At 34.7% G+C, this 17,682-nt stretch overlaps 1 protein-coding gene across 2 annotated transcripts in view; it reads left to right on the forward strand.

Annotated features, from left to right (window-relative positions):
- The window catches only part of LOC101690049 (CD302 antigen), a 132,267-nt gene that overhangs the window by 28,214 nt on the left and 86,371 nt on the right, over positions 1 to 17,682 (forward strand). For both annotated transcript variants that reach the window (XM_045066604.1, XM_045066602.1), the window contains exons 9-15: positions 1,361 to 1,471; positions 2,026 to 2,114; positions 2,264 to 2,433; positions 4,314 to 4,513; positions 6,185 to 6,327; positions 15,969 to 16,050; positions 17,094 to 17,162. In XM_045066604.1, the coding sequence (XP_044922539.1) occupies positions 1,361 to 1,471; positions 2,026 to 2,114; positions 2,264 to 2,433; positions 4,314 to 4,513; positions 6,185 to 6,327; positions 15,969 to 16,050; positions 17,094 to 17,162 (864 nt within the window). The remainder of the gene's footprint in view (positions 1 to 1,360; positions 1,472 to 2,025; positions 2,115 to 2,263; positions 2,434 to 4,313; positions 4,514 to 6,184; positions 6,328 to 15,968; positions 16,051 to 17,093; positions 17,163 to 17,682) is intronic.

Below are 17,682 nucleotides of genomic sequence, written 5' to 3' on the forward strand. Positions count from 1 at the left end.
GTGCCAGATTGGTTCTGATAAGCTGCTTTCTCTCTGGACCAACAATATATTTAACATGTAGCCACAGCTTAAGGGGAAAATCCCATCTTCTGAATTCATGTTCAGATTTTCATATTAATCTTACTTTAAGAAGTAAAAAAATGCTTTTATTTAAAAATTAGATCTAGGGGTGCCTAGGTGGCTTAGTCAATGGAGCATGTGACTCTTGATCTCTGGGTTGTGAGTTTGAGCCCCACATTGGATATAGAAATTACTTAAAAAAATAAAATCTTTTAAAATTAATTAATTAATAATTAATTTAAAATTAGGTCTAATGTTTTTCAGAGAACATCTTTCTTATGTGGAATGCTTAGCTATTTATTGAACATGCTTTAGTTAATGGTCCAAATAGACTGTATGTTGAGAGAAAAGACATGTTTACCCTTATATTTTGTTTGTATCATTTTCCTAGGGACTCCTAATTATTTAGGGGGCTTGTGTCCCCCCCAGACTTTTAGAGAGACTTAAGTGGAAGTAGCAAATGTTATGCATATTTAGTAGTGTTTCAAAGGTAAAGAGATATCTAGAAAGGTGTCAAAGATGAATTTAGAGGGCTGTCACATTTGGTGCTCTATTTAAAGGATTTTTAAGATGTTTTTGGTAGAGGTCAAAGATAGAAATGAGATTCCATAGATAAGACTACACTGATAACATACCTAGATAGCATTCCAGTGTTCAAAATTGATCCTTATCACAATTGACTTGTTGAAATTCAATTTGAAGAAAGCAGAGTGACTTAAGCAAAATTAATATTAAGTAGCATATTTGAAAGAGAGAACTTTGAAGTCTAAGCTGAAGTAGAGTGGAAAGAACTTTTGATTCTGGGATTCTTAGAGAGTAGCTGTTCTAACTATCATGATTATGTTATATATGAGGAGATTGAAATAGCATGGTTGGTTGACATATCCAAAAGTTTTTCATCAATGGGCAGACTTTGGCCCTGTCATGTGGAAGAAGGCTTGAACACTGTCAACTGTGTGTAGGCTGAGTTCTTTCTTCAACTCCTGGACTTAATGTCCTTTAATGGTTTTATTGTTACTCTTATAAGAAAATGGAATTCATCTCCACTATGATCTTGAGGTGGTGCTAAAATAACAGACAGTGAGCCACAACCTTGCAGGCATGTTGGGTAGTATTTTCTAGGAGTGTATTCCCAGATGTAGTCATTTATTTTCTCTTTTCTCCTCTTCCTCCTCCCCGTGCCCCTTGCTCACAGTATTGTGAGAAGAAGCTATCTTGATTTAAAATAAGTCAGAGTTCAACTCTAAATATATGGCAAATAATTTCTCTGTGGAAAATTTTTTTTTCTATTTTTAAAAAGCTAGGTCAGTGGAAAGTCCAGTCGTGTGAAGAGAAACTTAAATATGTATGTAAGAAAAAGGGAGAACAAATGAATGATACGACATCTGACAAGATGTGTCCTCCAGATGAGGTATGTAAAGTCCCTGCGTAAATTTTTCTAAGCAGTATTACACCTTCTTCATTAAGGATGATAGGTAAGACTGAAACAATTCAGACTTGGGAAACAGAAGTAATGACTACCTTCTGTTCATTTACATTAGAGCAAATCAGAGAGCAGTCAATCATTACATATTAGCATTCTTACAGAAGAAAAAACATTATAGGAAAAAGAGTTACCTATTCATGATTTCTATAAAAATCTATGTGATTATAATCCTTAATGCTGATGTCTTTACTTCCCCCATTTATCTTTTCCCTCTCCAAAAATAGTTCAACCAACAACATTATAGTCTTATGAGCAGATAGGTCCTGGAGGTAAGGAGAAATAAGACACTCCTGTCTGACACAGGCTCACAATCCTGTTGGAGTTATCTATGAAGTTGTAACCCACCTTCATCATGTGTATGAATGTACAGGCCATGTCCTTTGACTTCTCTAAATGTGAGCTGTTATCAGTGTAGTAGAATCTTGCATGTTGGGGGGGACATTAAGTCTGAACAGTGTGATACATCTCCTTGGATTTAGGGCTGGAAAAGACATGGAGAAACCTGTTACAAGATTTATAAGGATGAAGTCCCTTTTGGAACCAACTGCAATCTGACTATAACTAGCAGGTACGACCATCAGTAAACATGTACCTTGTGAGCTTTTAACTCTGGGTTAGCTTTACTAAATAAGTCTCCTAAGAAAAAGTTGCATATTTAATATACATAGTAATTCATTCACCATAAAAGCACCTGCTAATTTAACTCTTGTTTTGTAGATTTGAGCAAGAGTTCCTGAATGACATGATTAAAAAGTATACTAAATCTCCAGGAAAATACTTCTGGACTGGCCTGAGAGATATAGATTCACATGGAGAGTATAGCTGGACAGGTGTTGGGGGAGTAAAGCAAGCTGTCACCTTTTCCAACTGGAATTTTCTTGAGCCAGGTAAGTAGTGGAATATGATGATTTGTGAAATGCAGTATACCTCCCAGATATGGTCTTCACTTAGCTTTGAAATGTGAGGGAAATGATCATCTTCAGGATAAGAGTCTGTCTATGGAACCATAAATGGAAGCAGTGACTATGTCTTCCTTATGAAGTCCTTGGTAATAATCCCCAAAAAGGAGCTAAAAGACTCAGTTCTCAGAAACCACCCTCTAATGGCACAAAGCTAGAACCATCAATGTGAAGGTTTTTTTTTTTTTTTTATCTTTTCCATCTAAGTCTCAAACAGAATCTAGAAGCTTCATCTTGAAGTGCCTTACGTTTTCATCTCTCTGCTTCTTAACCTTTTCAAAATTGAATGTGTTTATTTCTATTATTCCAAATGGGTGAAAATTAAGGAGGTAATATTGTAGGTATTGTAGGTTTGGTTTATTCTGAAGGTTAGTTCATCTTTCTTCAACCAGCTCAAAGCATTGAACATAATTAGCCATCAAATTAGAACATTTTGGACCAAAAAAGACTTCAGAGGTCCCTTTTGATTTTAGAGTTGAAAGACCGAGTCTCAGAAAGGTAACAAATGTTACCTGGTTATTGAATCGCTAAAATCCAGATGCCCTGATTTCAGTCCAGTGCTTTGTAAAGGATTTTGGCTTTCTATAAATGTGAATGGTATTGATAACAAAGTCATCTTTTTACTTGTGGAAGATGGAGGATACAGGTGATAATCCTAGTTAAATCTTGCCTTAAATTATGTATTAATTATAATTATATATGATTATAATTATATGTATGTTATAAATATATATATGATTATAATGTTTATAATGTTCTAATATACAAAACATGGGATTTCTTTTATAGACATTGAGATATCTTAGAGTCAATGTCATCTTCTTCATAGAAAAGCCTCAGTGGTTGGAGAGGAGCTCAGAAAGTAGCCACAATGACTATTCTCTCAGTCCTATAGTCAGAAACACCATCACTGAGCTCTCTTTACCATAATTACTCCCAGCTTCGGCCAGCATGGTCCATCATGGACAAGGCATGGGTAGGGGGCAGAACAGCGGGAAAATAAGATACCTCACCAGGGCAACGTAGCATTTTTCTCCCAGTCCTTTGGTCCAATTGCTGTCCATGTATGAGACATGAGACCATGTCTGTTTGGTGGAACAGAAGTTGTCCTTATTACTTTCCAACCTATGTTCTTGTCTCTTGCCCATTTCAGGCAGTGTGGTAGAATATAAAAGAGAACATGGCACTGGTAGCAAGTCACTTATTCTTCATCTGAAAAATGGATCTGATAATATAAGCTATCTCTTAATGTTGTGAATAAATAAAATTCTGGCAGCCAAAAAATAAGTAGAAAACAAATGTGTGTTACTATACACCTCCTTCTCTTTATTGTACCGCATTTTCCTTTTGATCTGTATGTGAAAGAGTTTCATTTTGAGGGTTACTAAGTTCCTTAAAAACTGTTTAAAATTGTTAAGGTAATATGAATCCCTTAGGCTATGCTGAGCAGCTTAGTGGTTTAGGCTACAGCTGCAGATACAGACCAACTGAGTTCCAGTTTTGATCAACTACTTACTAACATGTGACCTTGGACAAGTCACTAATCCTCACTGCACCTTAGTATGATACTCTGGAGGTCTGTTGTAAGGACTGATTAACTCGATCCTGTTAGAATAGTACCTGGCAAGTTATAAACACTTCTCTTTATTACCATCATGGTCATCATTGTCGTCATCATTATTATGAACCACACATTTCTTTCTTCTGTTGTCTTTTATATTCTTTCTCCAGACCTTGGCCCAGATAAAGGGTAAGGACACTAGAAAATATTTGGACTTTAATTTTCAAATGTTATGTTTCAACCCCAGCTTCTCAAGGCGGGTGTGTGGCTATGGCTACTGGAAAGTCTCTTGGAAAGTGGGAGGTGAAAGACTGCAGAAACTTCAGAGCACTTTCAGTTTGCAAGAAAATAAGTGGGCCCATTCAGCCTGAAGAAGTAGCTCCCAAGCCTGAAGACCCCTGTCCTGAAGGCTGGCATAGTTTCCCTTCAAGTCTTTCTTGTTATAAGGTAAAGTAACATTCTAATTCAGTTCTTTAATGAGGTTATCTTTCTACTATCCTAGTCCATATGCTTGTAGAAATTATGCTTCTCTGTAGGCACATATGTAACCTACCAGCGTGTTTGGGAATGCCATTGAACCTTTGTCATGAGACAGCTAATCCTCACATGAACTCATGTCCTACCCTAAAGAACAATGCCAGAGCCAGAACTGGCTCATTCTTACTGTTCTTTTGTTCTGAGAAGTTAAGTAAGCTACATGCCATGCTGATACTTTGCTTATGATTCTCATATCCCTCTAATCCTTGTTGTCTAATGAAGAATTCTATCACTTCTTACATTTAAAAAAAAAAAAAATTTTCCAGGCCTGCATCAGTCAGCTGTTCCCACAAAGAAACCATTACATACCATCCCCCAAAATTCACTGGCTGTAACAACAAACATTTCGTCTCATGTTCACAGATCTCTGGGCCAAATAAGGATTGACTGTTTTAGTTTAGGCTTAAATGGTAAGCTCTGCTTTCAACTGAGGGTCAGCTCTGCTGGGCTCCAGGCTGTGTGTTGGGGTGTGCTGCCTTTTGACTAAGTTTCGGGCTGAGGGGACAGTAGCTATCAGGGGCTTGTTCTTCTCATGGTCAACTGCTGGAGCCTGAGAGGCAAGCCTAAGCATATAAGCACATTTTAGGCCTCTGTTCACTGTACCTCCTCTAATATGCCATTGATCACAGCAAAGTCACATAGCCAGGCCCCAAATCAAGGTATAGAGGAGTGTACGTCACCCGCCAGGAGGCCATAGCAAGAATGTACAGTTATATCACAGGGAACTGAAGAATTAGGATCAGTAATTCAATCTACCATTGTATAATCTCTTCTTTTTTTTTTTTTTGAAAAAATTTAGTCATCACAAACCAAAGAGTCTGAAGTGGCAAGTTTTGTTTTGCCACTCTCTGTCAATATTACCCTTTGATTCATCTTCATCAGAAAATAGGTCTGTACTTGCACAGGTCTTAGTGTAGTATGTCCATAATTATGTTCTTAGCACATTTCTCTGCAGAAGTCTACTCCCAAAGTATAAATGTGTATCCTTCATAACTTTACCGGATGGTCCTAGGAATGCAGGAGAATTGCAGGTGTCTTGTTGGAGCGGTTCCCCATCCTGGTCGCTCATTCACTCTACTGACAGCAGTAGCTGGCACCTGTGCTGGCCTTCAGTTGACACTTTCAGCGGGTCCTGTTTGCATCACGGTATATGTTTTTTTTCACCTGTTTTAATTACAGGTAAAAATAAAAACATTTTCCTGTTATTATACCTGTAAGAATCCCTTTCAGAGACCTACACATTTGAATTTAAGAAACAATATAAATGAGCAAAGGAATAAAAAAGAAAAACCGAAAACAGACTCTTAACTGTAGAGAACAAACTGAGGGGAAGTGGATGGAGGGATGGGTGAAATAGGTGATGGGGATTCACAAGTACACTTACGGTGAGCACTGAGTAATGGATTGAATCGTTGACTCACTCTATTGTACACCTGAAACTAATATAACACTGTATGTTAATTATATTTGAATTAAAATAAACCCACTTTAAAAACCTACACATTTGACCAAAATAAACTTCGAAATTATGAATACTTTATGATTATGCCAGAAAAAAGATTCACATTGTGTCTTGTTAAGCTGTTTCATATAGAAAGAGTTGTAAGAAAAAGGAACTGGGAAGAAGCTGAGAGATTCTGCCAAGCTCTTGGAGGACACCTTCCTAGCTTCACTCATATGGATGAAATAAAGGAATTTCTTCACTTTTTAATGGACCGGTTCAGGTAATACTTTTAGAATGAGATCTTCTATGCTAAATTTGATGTCCTCCAGGTATTCAGAATTGACATGTTTTATTTTGTAAAAGGGTCATTCAGTGCTAAGCAGTTTTTTGTGTGTGTGTAAAACATTATAAGAAGTGTTTTATAGTGTGGGAGATAGAATCCCCATCCTTTATCTAGCATGATAAAGTCCAACAATGGGGATAAGAAGAGTATGGTGAAAATCTAGAACAAAGATAAGTAGGGACCATGGGATTTCTAAAGATGGATGAAATGCTTTGGGGAGGTATAATTGGGAAAAATGTTGGAAAGGATGGTTCTGAGAAGGTAAGGTAGTATTTTGAAAGATAAGACCAGGAGAAGGAGCCAGAGGAAACAGAACATTAGCTAAGGTACCGAGTGAGACCAGAGTGTATAGACATGGTCAGGGAGAAACGAGTCCTACCATTAGCTAGAAAATGAGATAAGGATATGAAGTTGGCACATCCTTTGTTAGGGAAGGAGTTTGACCTTTAGTCGATAAGCAAAACAATAAAGTGTATTTATATGTGTGTATATATAAAGAGAGAGAGGGAGAAAGAGAGAAATAGTAAGTAGATGTGGGGCAAGTAATTAGAAGGATATTACAGCCCTTTTGTGGAAAAGTACTTTGAGATGGGTAGGGAGAGAGGTGATAGAGATGCTACAGAGACAGAATCAGTAAGCCCTTGTGATTTTGATGTTTTGATGGGAGGATTCCTGGATGATTTTCCTGATGTCCATAGGGACAATGTGGAGGAATATGGATGAGGTGATGCTATCATAGGAGAAAATTTCCCTGAAGCTTTGGGAGAATACATGAGTATGATGGCCTTCAACTTCACAAATTTATTTTTTTTTCTTCCCTCATTTTTATGAACCGATAAGAAGACCCAAATCTGTAAATCAAGGATTCAGGGTAGACCAGGCAAAATTACGGAAAACAAATTACCATTTAGACATATTCTAGTGAATACTTTCCTTACCATTTTGATTCAAACAAAAGCCTGAAAGAAAAACAGCAAAAAAATTAAATAAACGAAACAGGTAACAAAACACAAAACCCAGGTAGTCTTCTTCTTTAGGATATTAAATGTAAGAAGGCATTTAATTTTTTAAATTTTTTATTAGCAAATAATGTATTATTAGCCCCAGAGGTACAGATCTGTGAATCGCCAGGTTTACACACTTCACAGCACTCACCATAGCACATACCCTCCCCAATGTCCATAACCCAACCACCCTCCCCTTTACCCCCTCCTCCAATCCTCAGTTTGTTTTGTGAGATTAAGAGTCTCTTATGGCTTTTCTCCCTCCCAATCCCATCTTGTTTCATTTATTCTTCTCCTACCCACCAAACCCTCCATGTTGTATCTCCCCTTCCTCGTATCAGGGAGATCATATGATAGTTGTCTAAGAAGGCATTTAAAAACTGACATTTAAAGAGTTTTGAGGTTGGGGCACCTAGGTGGCTCAGTCAGTTAAGCATCTGCCTTCAGCTGAGGTCATGATCCCAGGGTCCTGGGATGGAGCCCTACATCCAGCTTGAGGAGCTGGCTTCTCCTTCTCCCACTACTCCTGCTTGTGCACACTCTCTTTCTATCAAATAAATGGATAAAATCTTTTTAAAAAACAGAGTTTTGAGGTGGAAAATGTTTGCAATATATTAATTATAGTTCTCAATTACATTGCTTTTTGTTTGTGAAGATTATAATTGATATAACCCTATAGCTTCCTTCTTGAAAAAAATTCAAAGACACATTCCAGCTGAGAGATGAATTAAAAATCAAGAGCACACGAATAGGTAATTTATTTTAAAAGAATTGGGAGGAAGAACATATAATGTAAAACACCCCCAGTCTAAATAATGCAACATGTATACATAGTAATAAAAATAGGAATTATCCTAAATCCTGAAAGAGAAACATTAGAATATTTTAATTAGACCAGATTTTTAACTCTGTTTATAAACAAAAACTGGGATATAAAGAGATAAAATGGTTGTAAATAATGAAAGTATAATAAATTCCTCATTTACCAAGAAGTCATAGTTAGAAACACAGATTATATGCATTTTTAAAACAGAGCGTGTTTATCTACTGAATATGTAATGGGTGAAAAAAAAGTTTATGTAGTAAATTATGAAGGATATAGCAAAGCATGAAATCAATATAAAGCAAGATGGCAGAAAACCAAATTTATCTATTATCAGCTATGTATACGTCTAAGTCTGTGAATTTCTTCAGTAATGAAATACAACTATATGCTGAAAGATAACTCAAACAAATCTTGCCAGTAAGTACCTATTCAGCCCAAAGAGTATGCTGATGTTCTTTTCCTAGAAGGAAGAAGCTACAAAGCGTCTCAAAGTTGAGAAATTTTGATAAAAATCCACATTTTTAACACTTCTTTAAAAATTAAAACAACAGGATACATTTTCATATTGTAGTAATAATTAGTTAGTCCCGAGTAGCCAGTGGCCCACCAAAATAGGGCATCACTCTACAATTTGTGGTGGTCTCTAATTTCTTACTCCTTGACCCACTTTACTTATATTATATTCTTGTTCCGTTTTAATCTAAAGAACATTTAAGTTAATAATCACAACTTAATACAGTAACTAAAATGGGAAAATTAAAAGAATGAGCAAAAATATTGTACAAATGTGAACAAAACTGGAGTCACAGTATTAATATTAGATAAAATACAAGTGAAGTAAAATGTACCAGATGGGGAAATGATATCTCTTTCATATTGAATAAAGATACAATCTACAATGACATTATAATAGTCAAGAACCATTACACTTTTAAAAATATTGGCATCAAAATATACAAAACAAAAATATTAATTATATTAGTGAAATCTTTCAATAAATAACAATAATGAGAGACTTTAACACTTGTCTGATTCATCAACCAGTGAGAAAGACAAAAGGAAATAATATACAAATAGTATAATTAAGAATGATTTAACAATATCCTCTTTGTTCATATATTACAAAGTCTATATATATTTTCTCTTTAGGCTCTTTGCCTGTTGTCACTTAAAATAATTGACCTATTAGGCTAAAAAGAAAATCTAAAATTCCAAAGTGGTGAAATTATATGGGTACATAAGAAGTGAAGTCAAATCCTATCCACTTTTAAATTCAATGTTTTTAAGTAGCTTTTTTGGCAAATAAATCAAAACTGTATAGATGATAATAACAACACTTATCCTGAAATTCATGGGATATAGCCAAGGCTATAGTTGGATGTACATTAATAGCTCTAAGAGCTTTAATTATTAAACAAAAATAATTTTAAAAAGCATTCACCTAATAGTAAAAATAAATTTCAACATAAATACAAGAAAACCATAAGAAAGAACCTAAAAAATTTTATATAAAGATACTTAAAAATGAAGACTTAATAAGGGATTATAACACCGTTTCATGGAGAAATTTTTTAATTGGTAAGAATACTATGCAAAATTCTATGCTGTTACAGATGAAGTTGTTAAAATGAATAATTTCTAGAGAGATACAAATTACTATACAATTGATGTGGTAAATAACAACCAAGTAATTTAATAACCATGAAAGAAATGGAAAAAATTGACAAGGATTCTTCCAAGAAAGAGATAGGAAGTATAATATATGGTTGTATATGTGAATTTCTTCACATTTTAAAGAAGAAATCATTACCTTGTATTTCAGTAGTACAAGCAAGAGCTTGTATTCCATTATATAGAAACTGATATATACATCTGGTTTATTTCGCAAACTAGCTTAATTCTGATATCAAAGCCTATCAACAAGAGCACAAGGAATTACAGACCAACTTCAAGACTAGACTTGAAAAAGTAAATACTGATAAGTGATAGAATAACAAACACTGGTACAGTGCCACATAATGTCCTAAACGTTTTCTATTAGCTCATTTAATCCTTACAACAACCTATGAGGTAGGTACTTTATACAATGCCTATTTTGTCTAAATGAGAAAACAGATACAGAGAAGTAAAACAATTTGCCCATAGTTATATAAATAATAAGGATCCAATATTTGAACCCATTAGAGCCCACTTTCTTCACCCACTTCATTATAGTACATCAAAATAACATACCTTGACCATGTAGGATTTCTTCCAAGGATACAAGGTTGGGTTAGTGCTAGGAACCCTGTATATCAGGTCAAATATCATATGAGCATCTTACTGGGTGCTAAAAATACATCTGGCAAAATTCACTATTCATTCCTGGTTTACCATGTAAATATATCTTAAAGTTAACATAATTAACGTACAAATTATTGGTAAAGTAAGAATAGATTGGTTAGGGGCACCTGCGTGGCTCAGTTGATTAAGTGTCTGCCTTCAGCTCAGGCCATGATCCTAGGGTCCTTGATCCCTGGTCACGATCAGGTTTCTTGCTCAGCAGGGAGCTGCTTCTCCCTCTGCCCCAATCCCTGCTTGTGTGCTCTCTCGCTCGCTCGCTCTCTCTCTCAAATAAATAAATAAATAAATAAAATCTTACCCAAAAAAGAATAGAAGGATAGTTCAACCAATAGCCATATTACATTTAATTAGTAAACATTAAATGCATTTCTGTAAAAGTCAGAAAAAAGGTAAAGATTCCTATTATCATCACTGTTATTGATCTTTGTTTGGAATTTATACCTGTGCATTAAGACTTTTTTAATTATAACATGCAAATATTTACAATATATTAAGTGGGAGGAAAAGCAAATTATGGAAGAATAAAAAATATGCTATTTACATTTAAAAGTAGATTATAAAAATCCATCAAAGAAATATAATCATTGTTACCTCTGGAAGATAAGATTTTTGAGTGATTTTTGAAATGTTTGAACATTTTTCCACATTTTCCAGATTTACATTCATATACCTATTATTGTGTTTTTCTCATTAAAAAAAGGGAAGTCTCACTACAATGTGCTGGAAACTTGATCCAAAATATAGTATATGTGTTCCATAAATACTCATTTATTAAGCATCTGTCATAGAAGTGCAGACATTCTGGACTTCATTTCTAGCCCTAGAAATTATTATACAAGATTTCATTGCACACTAACCTGAGCTAATTTAGATACCCAAACTCTTAATTTCCTTTTGAGGCTAGTGTTTCTTAGCTACTCCCCACAACCTTGAGAGTAGATTATAATGAATAGAAAATTCAGATCAAATCTTTCCACATATACAAACATTTATTAAGCATTCATTGAAGCAGACGCAATACTTATTTCATACAATCTGTTTCATAAGCTTCCCACATCCCAGCAGTCTATCCTAAGTGTTCCAACCACCATTTTGCAAGGAAGGTTCATTTTAGGTTTATTTGACAATATTCCTGAGGCAGGATTCTGTTCCCATTACAGTTGGCATCAGGCAGTTCCTGTCACCTGACCCAATGACTAGACATGGCACTATTTAGAGATCAAGCCCCAGATCCATTTCTAATGGTACTGGCTACCAGCCTCACCAGAAAGTAGTAACCTTTCATATGGGTGTGAGTGTCCCTAAATATTTTAGCTATTCCCCATATCTTAAATAATTTCAGTTACACTATTGAGAGCCCATTTCTAACATCAGGCTGATTAACAAGCTTCCACTTTTGCTGATATGTACCTATTTCTGATATTCTCTCTGCAATAACCAAAACCTCAGGTGTGGCTTTAGATAATAGACATCCTTGTGGTAGCTGCCTCTGGAACATACTCTGATACCCTCCTGATCCTCCCTGAAGTGAGAATTTTGAGCAAAGCACCTTACTGGCCCCTAGATCTCAAGCTTGACACACACAGCATCCAACTGTCTAGGCCAAAGTATTTTTAAGTAAAATACTGACATAAACAAAATGGATTTTGGCTAATACCAAGCAAGAGGTTAGAAATCTTTAACTGGAACAGGGAGCCATGGATAAGTACTAAGCGATGAGGTTGTAGGTATTTGTGGGAATCAATTGATGGAAAATGGAATATCATATGTGATATAAATGATCACTAAGAGCTTTTATATACATATAAGTGTAATATATATTATACTACAAAATAAAATGAGTGTGAGGTAATGAAGGAATTTTCTTGATTTGTTTCTTTGTTTCTGATCACACTTGCTGATTTTCCTTTCAATTAAGAAATTAATACAAGTTCATTATGTAAGATTTGGGGAATATAAAAGTGACAATGAAAAAAAATAAAAATCACCTCAAATCATAGTTCTGTTATAAAAATAATTAGCATTTAATGTAAATCCTTTCCATTTTCTTCCTATGCATATAGCTTATTTTCCAAAGAATGTACAATGTTTCATTTTTTTTCTGATCACAAAAGTAATATATACTTAATTTTGAAGACAAAAGGGTGCAAAAAAACCCAAATCACCATAATCCTTTCATTCATAGGCACCATTTTTTATTTTTTATTTGTACTCTTAACCTACCAGCTGATATATGCTGGGTTATTAAGCAGACTGTTGTCTGCTTACTAGGTGCTCCATTAATAAAGAGATCATTTGCCCATGCTATACTTAGAAAGACAATGTATTCTAAAACCAATATTGTAACCCTGGCTTGAAGGGAAGGTAGGAGATAAACTCATTTATATCAGAAAATTATTCTAAAGCTTACTCCTTGAAGTCCTTACCTTTTTATTGCAGGAATTGACCTTCTCAGATGTCCATTGCCCAAATTGTGTATTGCATGCCAAGGAGTTAAGTCAGATTACTGCTTATATCTTGCAATCTAATTTCCATGTCTCTATTTGTATTTCAGTGAAAAGGATTCATGGTGTACCAAGTCATTATGGCTCTAAGATCCTTGTAACTCTCAATGGCAGCCCACCAGGGAAAGCCATTGTGGAACAAAAATAGTTTTAGGATTAAAGGAGAAAGCCTTGTTTGCAATGCTGTTGCTGCTGTGTGTACTACCTCCTGTGATGTGGCATGAATGGATTTAGATATAAATCTAAGGCTTTGCAGACTAAATGCCCTCATCAAATAGTATTTATTGGAGTTTATAGCTGAGATACTGTTTTCCTTAGAAACCAGTTGCAGCAGGAAATTTGACTAAGAGCAGGAATTTTAACACAGATACACATATTAACCTTTCCTGCAGTGTCTTCTTAACCTAATACCCTAAATTCATACACTTAGTGCTTGTAGGAGAAAAATTTATAAAGAGAGAAATTTTCCATTTGATTTAATTCTCCAATTATGATCCATCTTTTCCCTCAAATTTTTAAAATCCACATTAGAGGTGTGCAATGATTCATGTGATTTTCAATTTCTTCTCTTTATCTGCCTATAGATAAATCAGAAATAAATTAGAATTGAGGAAATATATTCCACCTCTTGCCACACACAGAAAAAAAACACAAGTACCTTCTATTTTCTGTATTTATAACATACTAATGAATCTCTTGAATTAGGAGCTAAAAACTATAAATGTCTGCATTAAAATGAAGTTCAATCTCAGAAGGTAGTAAAGATTAAAAAATTGTAGACAATGCGGCAAATTGTGTTTTCTAGGAAACTATTTTTGAGATGCCACCAAGGAGGCAGAACTGAGCTTGAAAGCAGAGGTTTCGAAGTGAGCAGAGATGGAGCTAAGAGAGGACTGGGTAAAAAGATTAGAGACAGATCTCTAAAGAGGCTTTCTGTGGGAACTGACTATTCAGTAAATGCAGGTGACAAATGACCTTTGACTATCTTCATGGTTGTACTGTTGATTTTAGAAAGAAGATAGGCTAACTAAGGCTTACTTTAGGGAAACACAAAATGTGCGCAAATTCCCCAGGCTCTAATACATTATGTGCACAGATTTGAAAGAAAAAAATTCACATCTTAAAGGAATGAGAAAGCAAAATTAACCTCCTCTTTACTTTACCTATCTGACTTTAATTATACTGTATATGGCAATTATCTAGACCCTGTGGTTTAGAAATTCAGCAGTTGGGAAGTATGATAAATTTGGAGGCCTGTTAGAAAGCTCTGAATAGTTGAAGACACAAATTGCAAATTCCTCTTATAGCTGCTAAATTCAGACTGGACTTAATTGACCACTGGATTATCTGAAATCTGCAAATTGGTCATCTTTGTCTGAAAGAAAACAGTATAACAATAAAGACTGAAAGGGGATTGCCCTCATTCCATTGCAATAAGTTGAAAAGCTTAAGACTGAAAAGATGAAAAGTATTTATTTATATTTAAGTGTAAGGGAATGTTGAATAGGGGAAAGAGGTAAAAGAAATCAATTATTTTATTAAAACATGAGAAATTACTTTAAAATTCAGTTTTCTCAGGATGCCTGGGTGGCTCCGTCAATTGCACATCTGCCTTCAGCTCAGGTCATGATCCTAGGGTCCTGGGATTGAGTCCTGCATTGGGCTCTCTGCTCAGCAAGGAGTCTGCTTATCACTCTACCTGCCTTCGTGCTCCCCACTGCTTGTGCTTTCTCTCTCTCACAAGTAAATAAATAAAATCTTAAAAAAAAAAAATCAAGTTTACTCTAACCTTGACTCGCTAGCAAATTTTTTGAAATGCAGACTCATATTTTTCAGTTATACATTCCATATATTCCATACATTCTATTGAGCTCGAGAGTAAGGATTAATTTTAGGTTTGGAACTTACCCCTTCTCTAATATGCGCTATATTTATAGGCATGTAACACTTATATATGTGTCTATTTATGCATATGTAATATATACTCATATGTACTGATCAGACATACTACATGCAATTAGAAGGTTAAATTATTTGGAACGTAATCAACATCACCAAAAAACAATTTACATGGATAACAGTCTACTTAAAAATTGTCTCCTTAAAAGTCCACTTAAAAAGCCTAAAAAGTAATCATTGAGCACTACATCAAAAAATAATCATTTACTATATGCTGGCTAATTAAGCATAATAATAATTTTTTTTTAAATACTAAAAAGTGTGGGGCACCTGGATGGCTCAGTTGGTTAAGCAACTGCCTTTGGCTCAGGTCATGATCCTGGAGTGCCAGGATCGAGTCCCACCTCGGGCTCCCTGCTTGGCAGGGAGTCTGCTCTCCCTCTGACCTCTCCACTCTTACACTCTCTCTGTCTCTCAAATAAATAAATAAAATTTTTTTAAAAGCGTAACATTTTAGAGAATATTTTCAAGTGGAGTTAGAGGTGAAAAAAATGTTTTTATGCTTATATCACTTCTATTTATATTATCAGTATCTTCCTAGCTAAAGAATGAGTTTAATTGAGGAAAAGAGATATTAACAATATATGTCTCTGCTTCTATGTTATTTTATGTATCCTTCCTTGGAATGTCTGTCCCTCTTCTCAGTCAAACTGAAAATTGGCATGTGTTAAACAATTGGATTATGACTCTAAAAGAAATACTAGCCATCCTTTGATGACTGTCTATTGTCCTGCTAGCCTCAGAAAATGTTTCCTGACTTCCTGCCATCCACAATGACCTTCTTTCTCTGAATTTTTTAACGTTTAAAATTTATACAAATTTTGTATCATTTGATATCTTTCCAAAACAGTTATATGTCTTAAGCATTTTAGACATGTGAATGCTATATATGTTTGCCAAATCTGTGCTCAAATTGTTTTTTAATACTTCCTTTTTACATAGTGACCAGCGTTGGCTGTGGATAGGTTTGAATAAAAGAAGCCCAGATTTACAAGGATCCTGGGAGTGGAGTGATCATACACCAGTAAGTTTAAACTTTCTTGTAGGGATTATTTGTTTCCATACATCTGCACCTTTATAACCATAATATATATATATAAAATGGTTATAAAAATATATTTATTTATATTTATATTTATTTATATTTTATATATTTATATATATATAGAACCATATAACCATTAAAATTATGAAGAACTATCTTTATTGAAATGAAAATACATTCACATATATGCAGTGAGGGAAAAGAATACTAGCCTTACTTTTATTTTAAAAAATAACCATACATGTATAAATAAATAAATATTTTTTAAAATTAAAAAATAACCATATAGATAGTTTCTCTGTAGGCCTACAAATAGAAAAATATGGCTATATAGATATAGTGGCATCTTTGGATGGTAAAGTGTGTTTTTCTTTGTGCTGTTTTTTATTTCCTTTTGTCACAATGAGAAGTTTTTACTTTTATTATCTAAAAATATAAAAGTTACATAAAAAAGGATGTATCTTTATTGGGAGAAATAATTTGTTTGGGGAAACCTCAAGAAGACCTTAAGTACTATTTCAAATGTTTATATTATCCTAAAGAGAGGTTTTAGGTAACACTTAGAGGAGCACATTAGTCTCAAATTTATTAAATATTTCCTTCATATTACCATTGTGTCAATTCATCATATATTCTTTCCAAATGTAAAATTTCTTGGCTTTTATTTTCAAATAGGAGCAAATCTGAAATTAGTTAATTGAATAACTAGCATTTCAGTCCATGCAAAAAAAAAAAAAAGTTCTTTTGCAAGCTCCTTATTCTCTGTGATTCCAGCTGCAAACTTAATACACTATTAACCTCCACTTCTGAAACTGTAGCTTCCTTTGTTTGGAAACTGATGACAGTATGATATTTTCTAAGTCATCTCATAATTTAGCATCCTGATACTGAAGAAAAGATGAAAAAGTTTTCCTTCTGTAGCATGTGAATGTGTTTGAGTTATTAGAGCTGCCTAAATTACATCTAAATTGCAAATATTTGTACATCAGTCTTATGGTCTCAAGCCTCTCTTGTTTTTTAAGGTGTCTACTATTCTTATGGAAAATGAGTTTCAGCAGGATTATGATATCAGAGACTGTGCTGCTGTCAAGGTCAGTCCAATGCTGGAAAATCTGCATATTTAAAAAATAAATTTGGCATTGTATGCAGTCAGGCAACAGATCCACAGAGTGCCTTTTGTGTGTGGAGCATGATATTAGATGTAATGGGACGTAAGAACACCATGGCCCCACCTCAAGCTACCTTAGACTTAATTTGAGAAGAGAAAATTCATATTCAAGAAAGGTGGCTCTTATCATTGTACAGTAATAGGCTCCAAATGAGTAGGCTGAGGAGAGCTAATGAAACTCAGAAGAGGAAATGATTCCTGTGACCTGTTTCCAGAAGGAGGTGGGATTGTACTGTGCTTTTGTACAGATAGGTTAGAGTACGTCTTTCTAATGGGGGATGACATGAGGAGGTGGCCTCAAGTAAACAGAGAGTGGAAGGAATAGACTAAGGCTGTGAGGAGGACAGAATACAGATCAAGAAGTTTTCTTTGGTGCCATGGTTGAATATAAACTTAGGAAATTACATTGGTGGTAGGCGACAACATTATAAATGGTTTCTGAT

This window comes from Mustela putorius, unplaced genomic scaffold, assembly GCF_011764305.1.
Source record: "Mustela putorius furo isolate JIRA1106 unplaced genomic scaffold, ASM1176430v1.1 tig00003869_pilon_pilon_pilon, whole genome shotgun sequence".
Classification (NCBI taxonomy): Eukaryota; Metazoa; Chordata; class Mammalia; order Carnivora; family Mustelidae; genus Mustela; species Mustela putorius.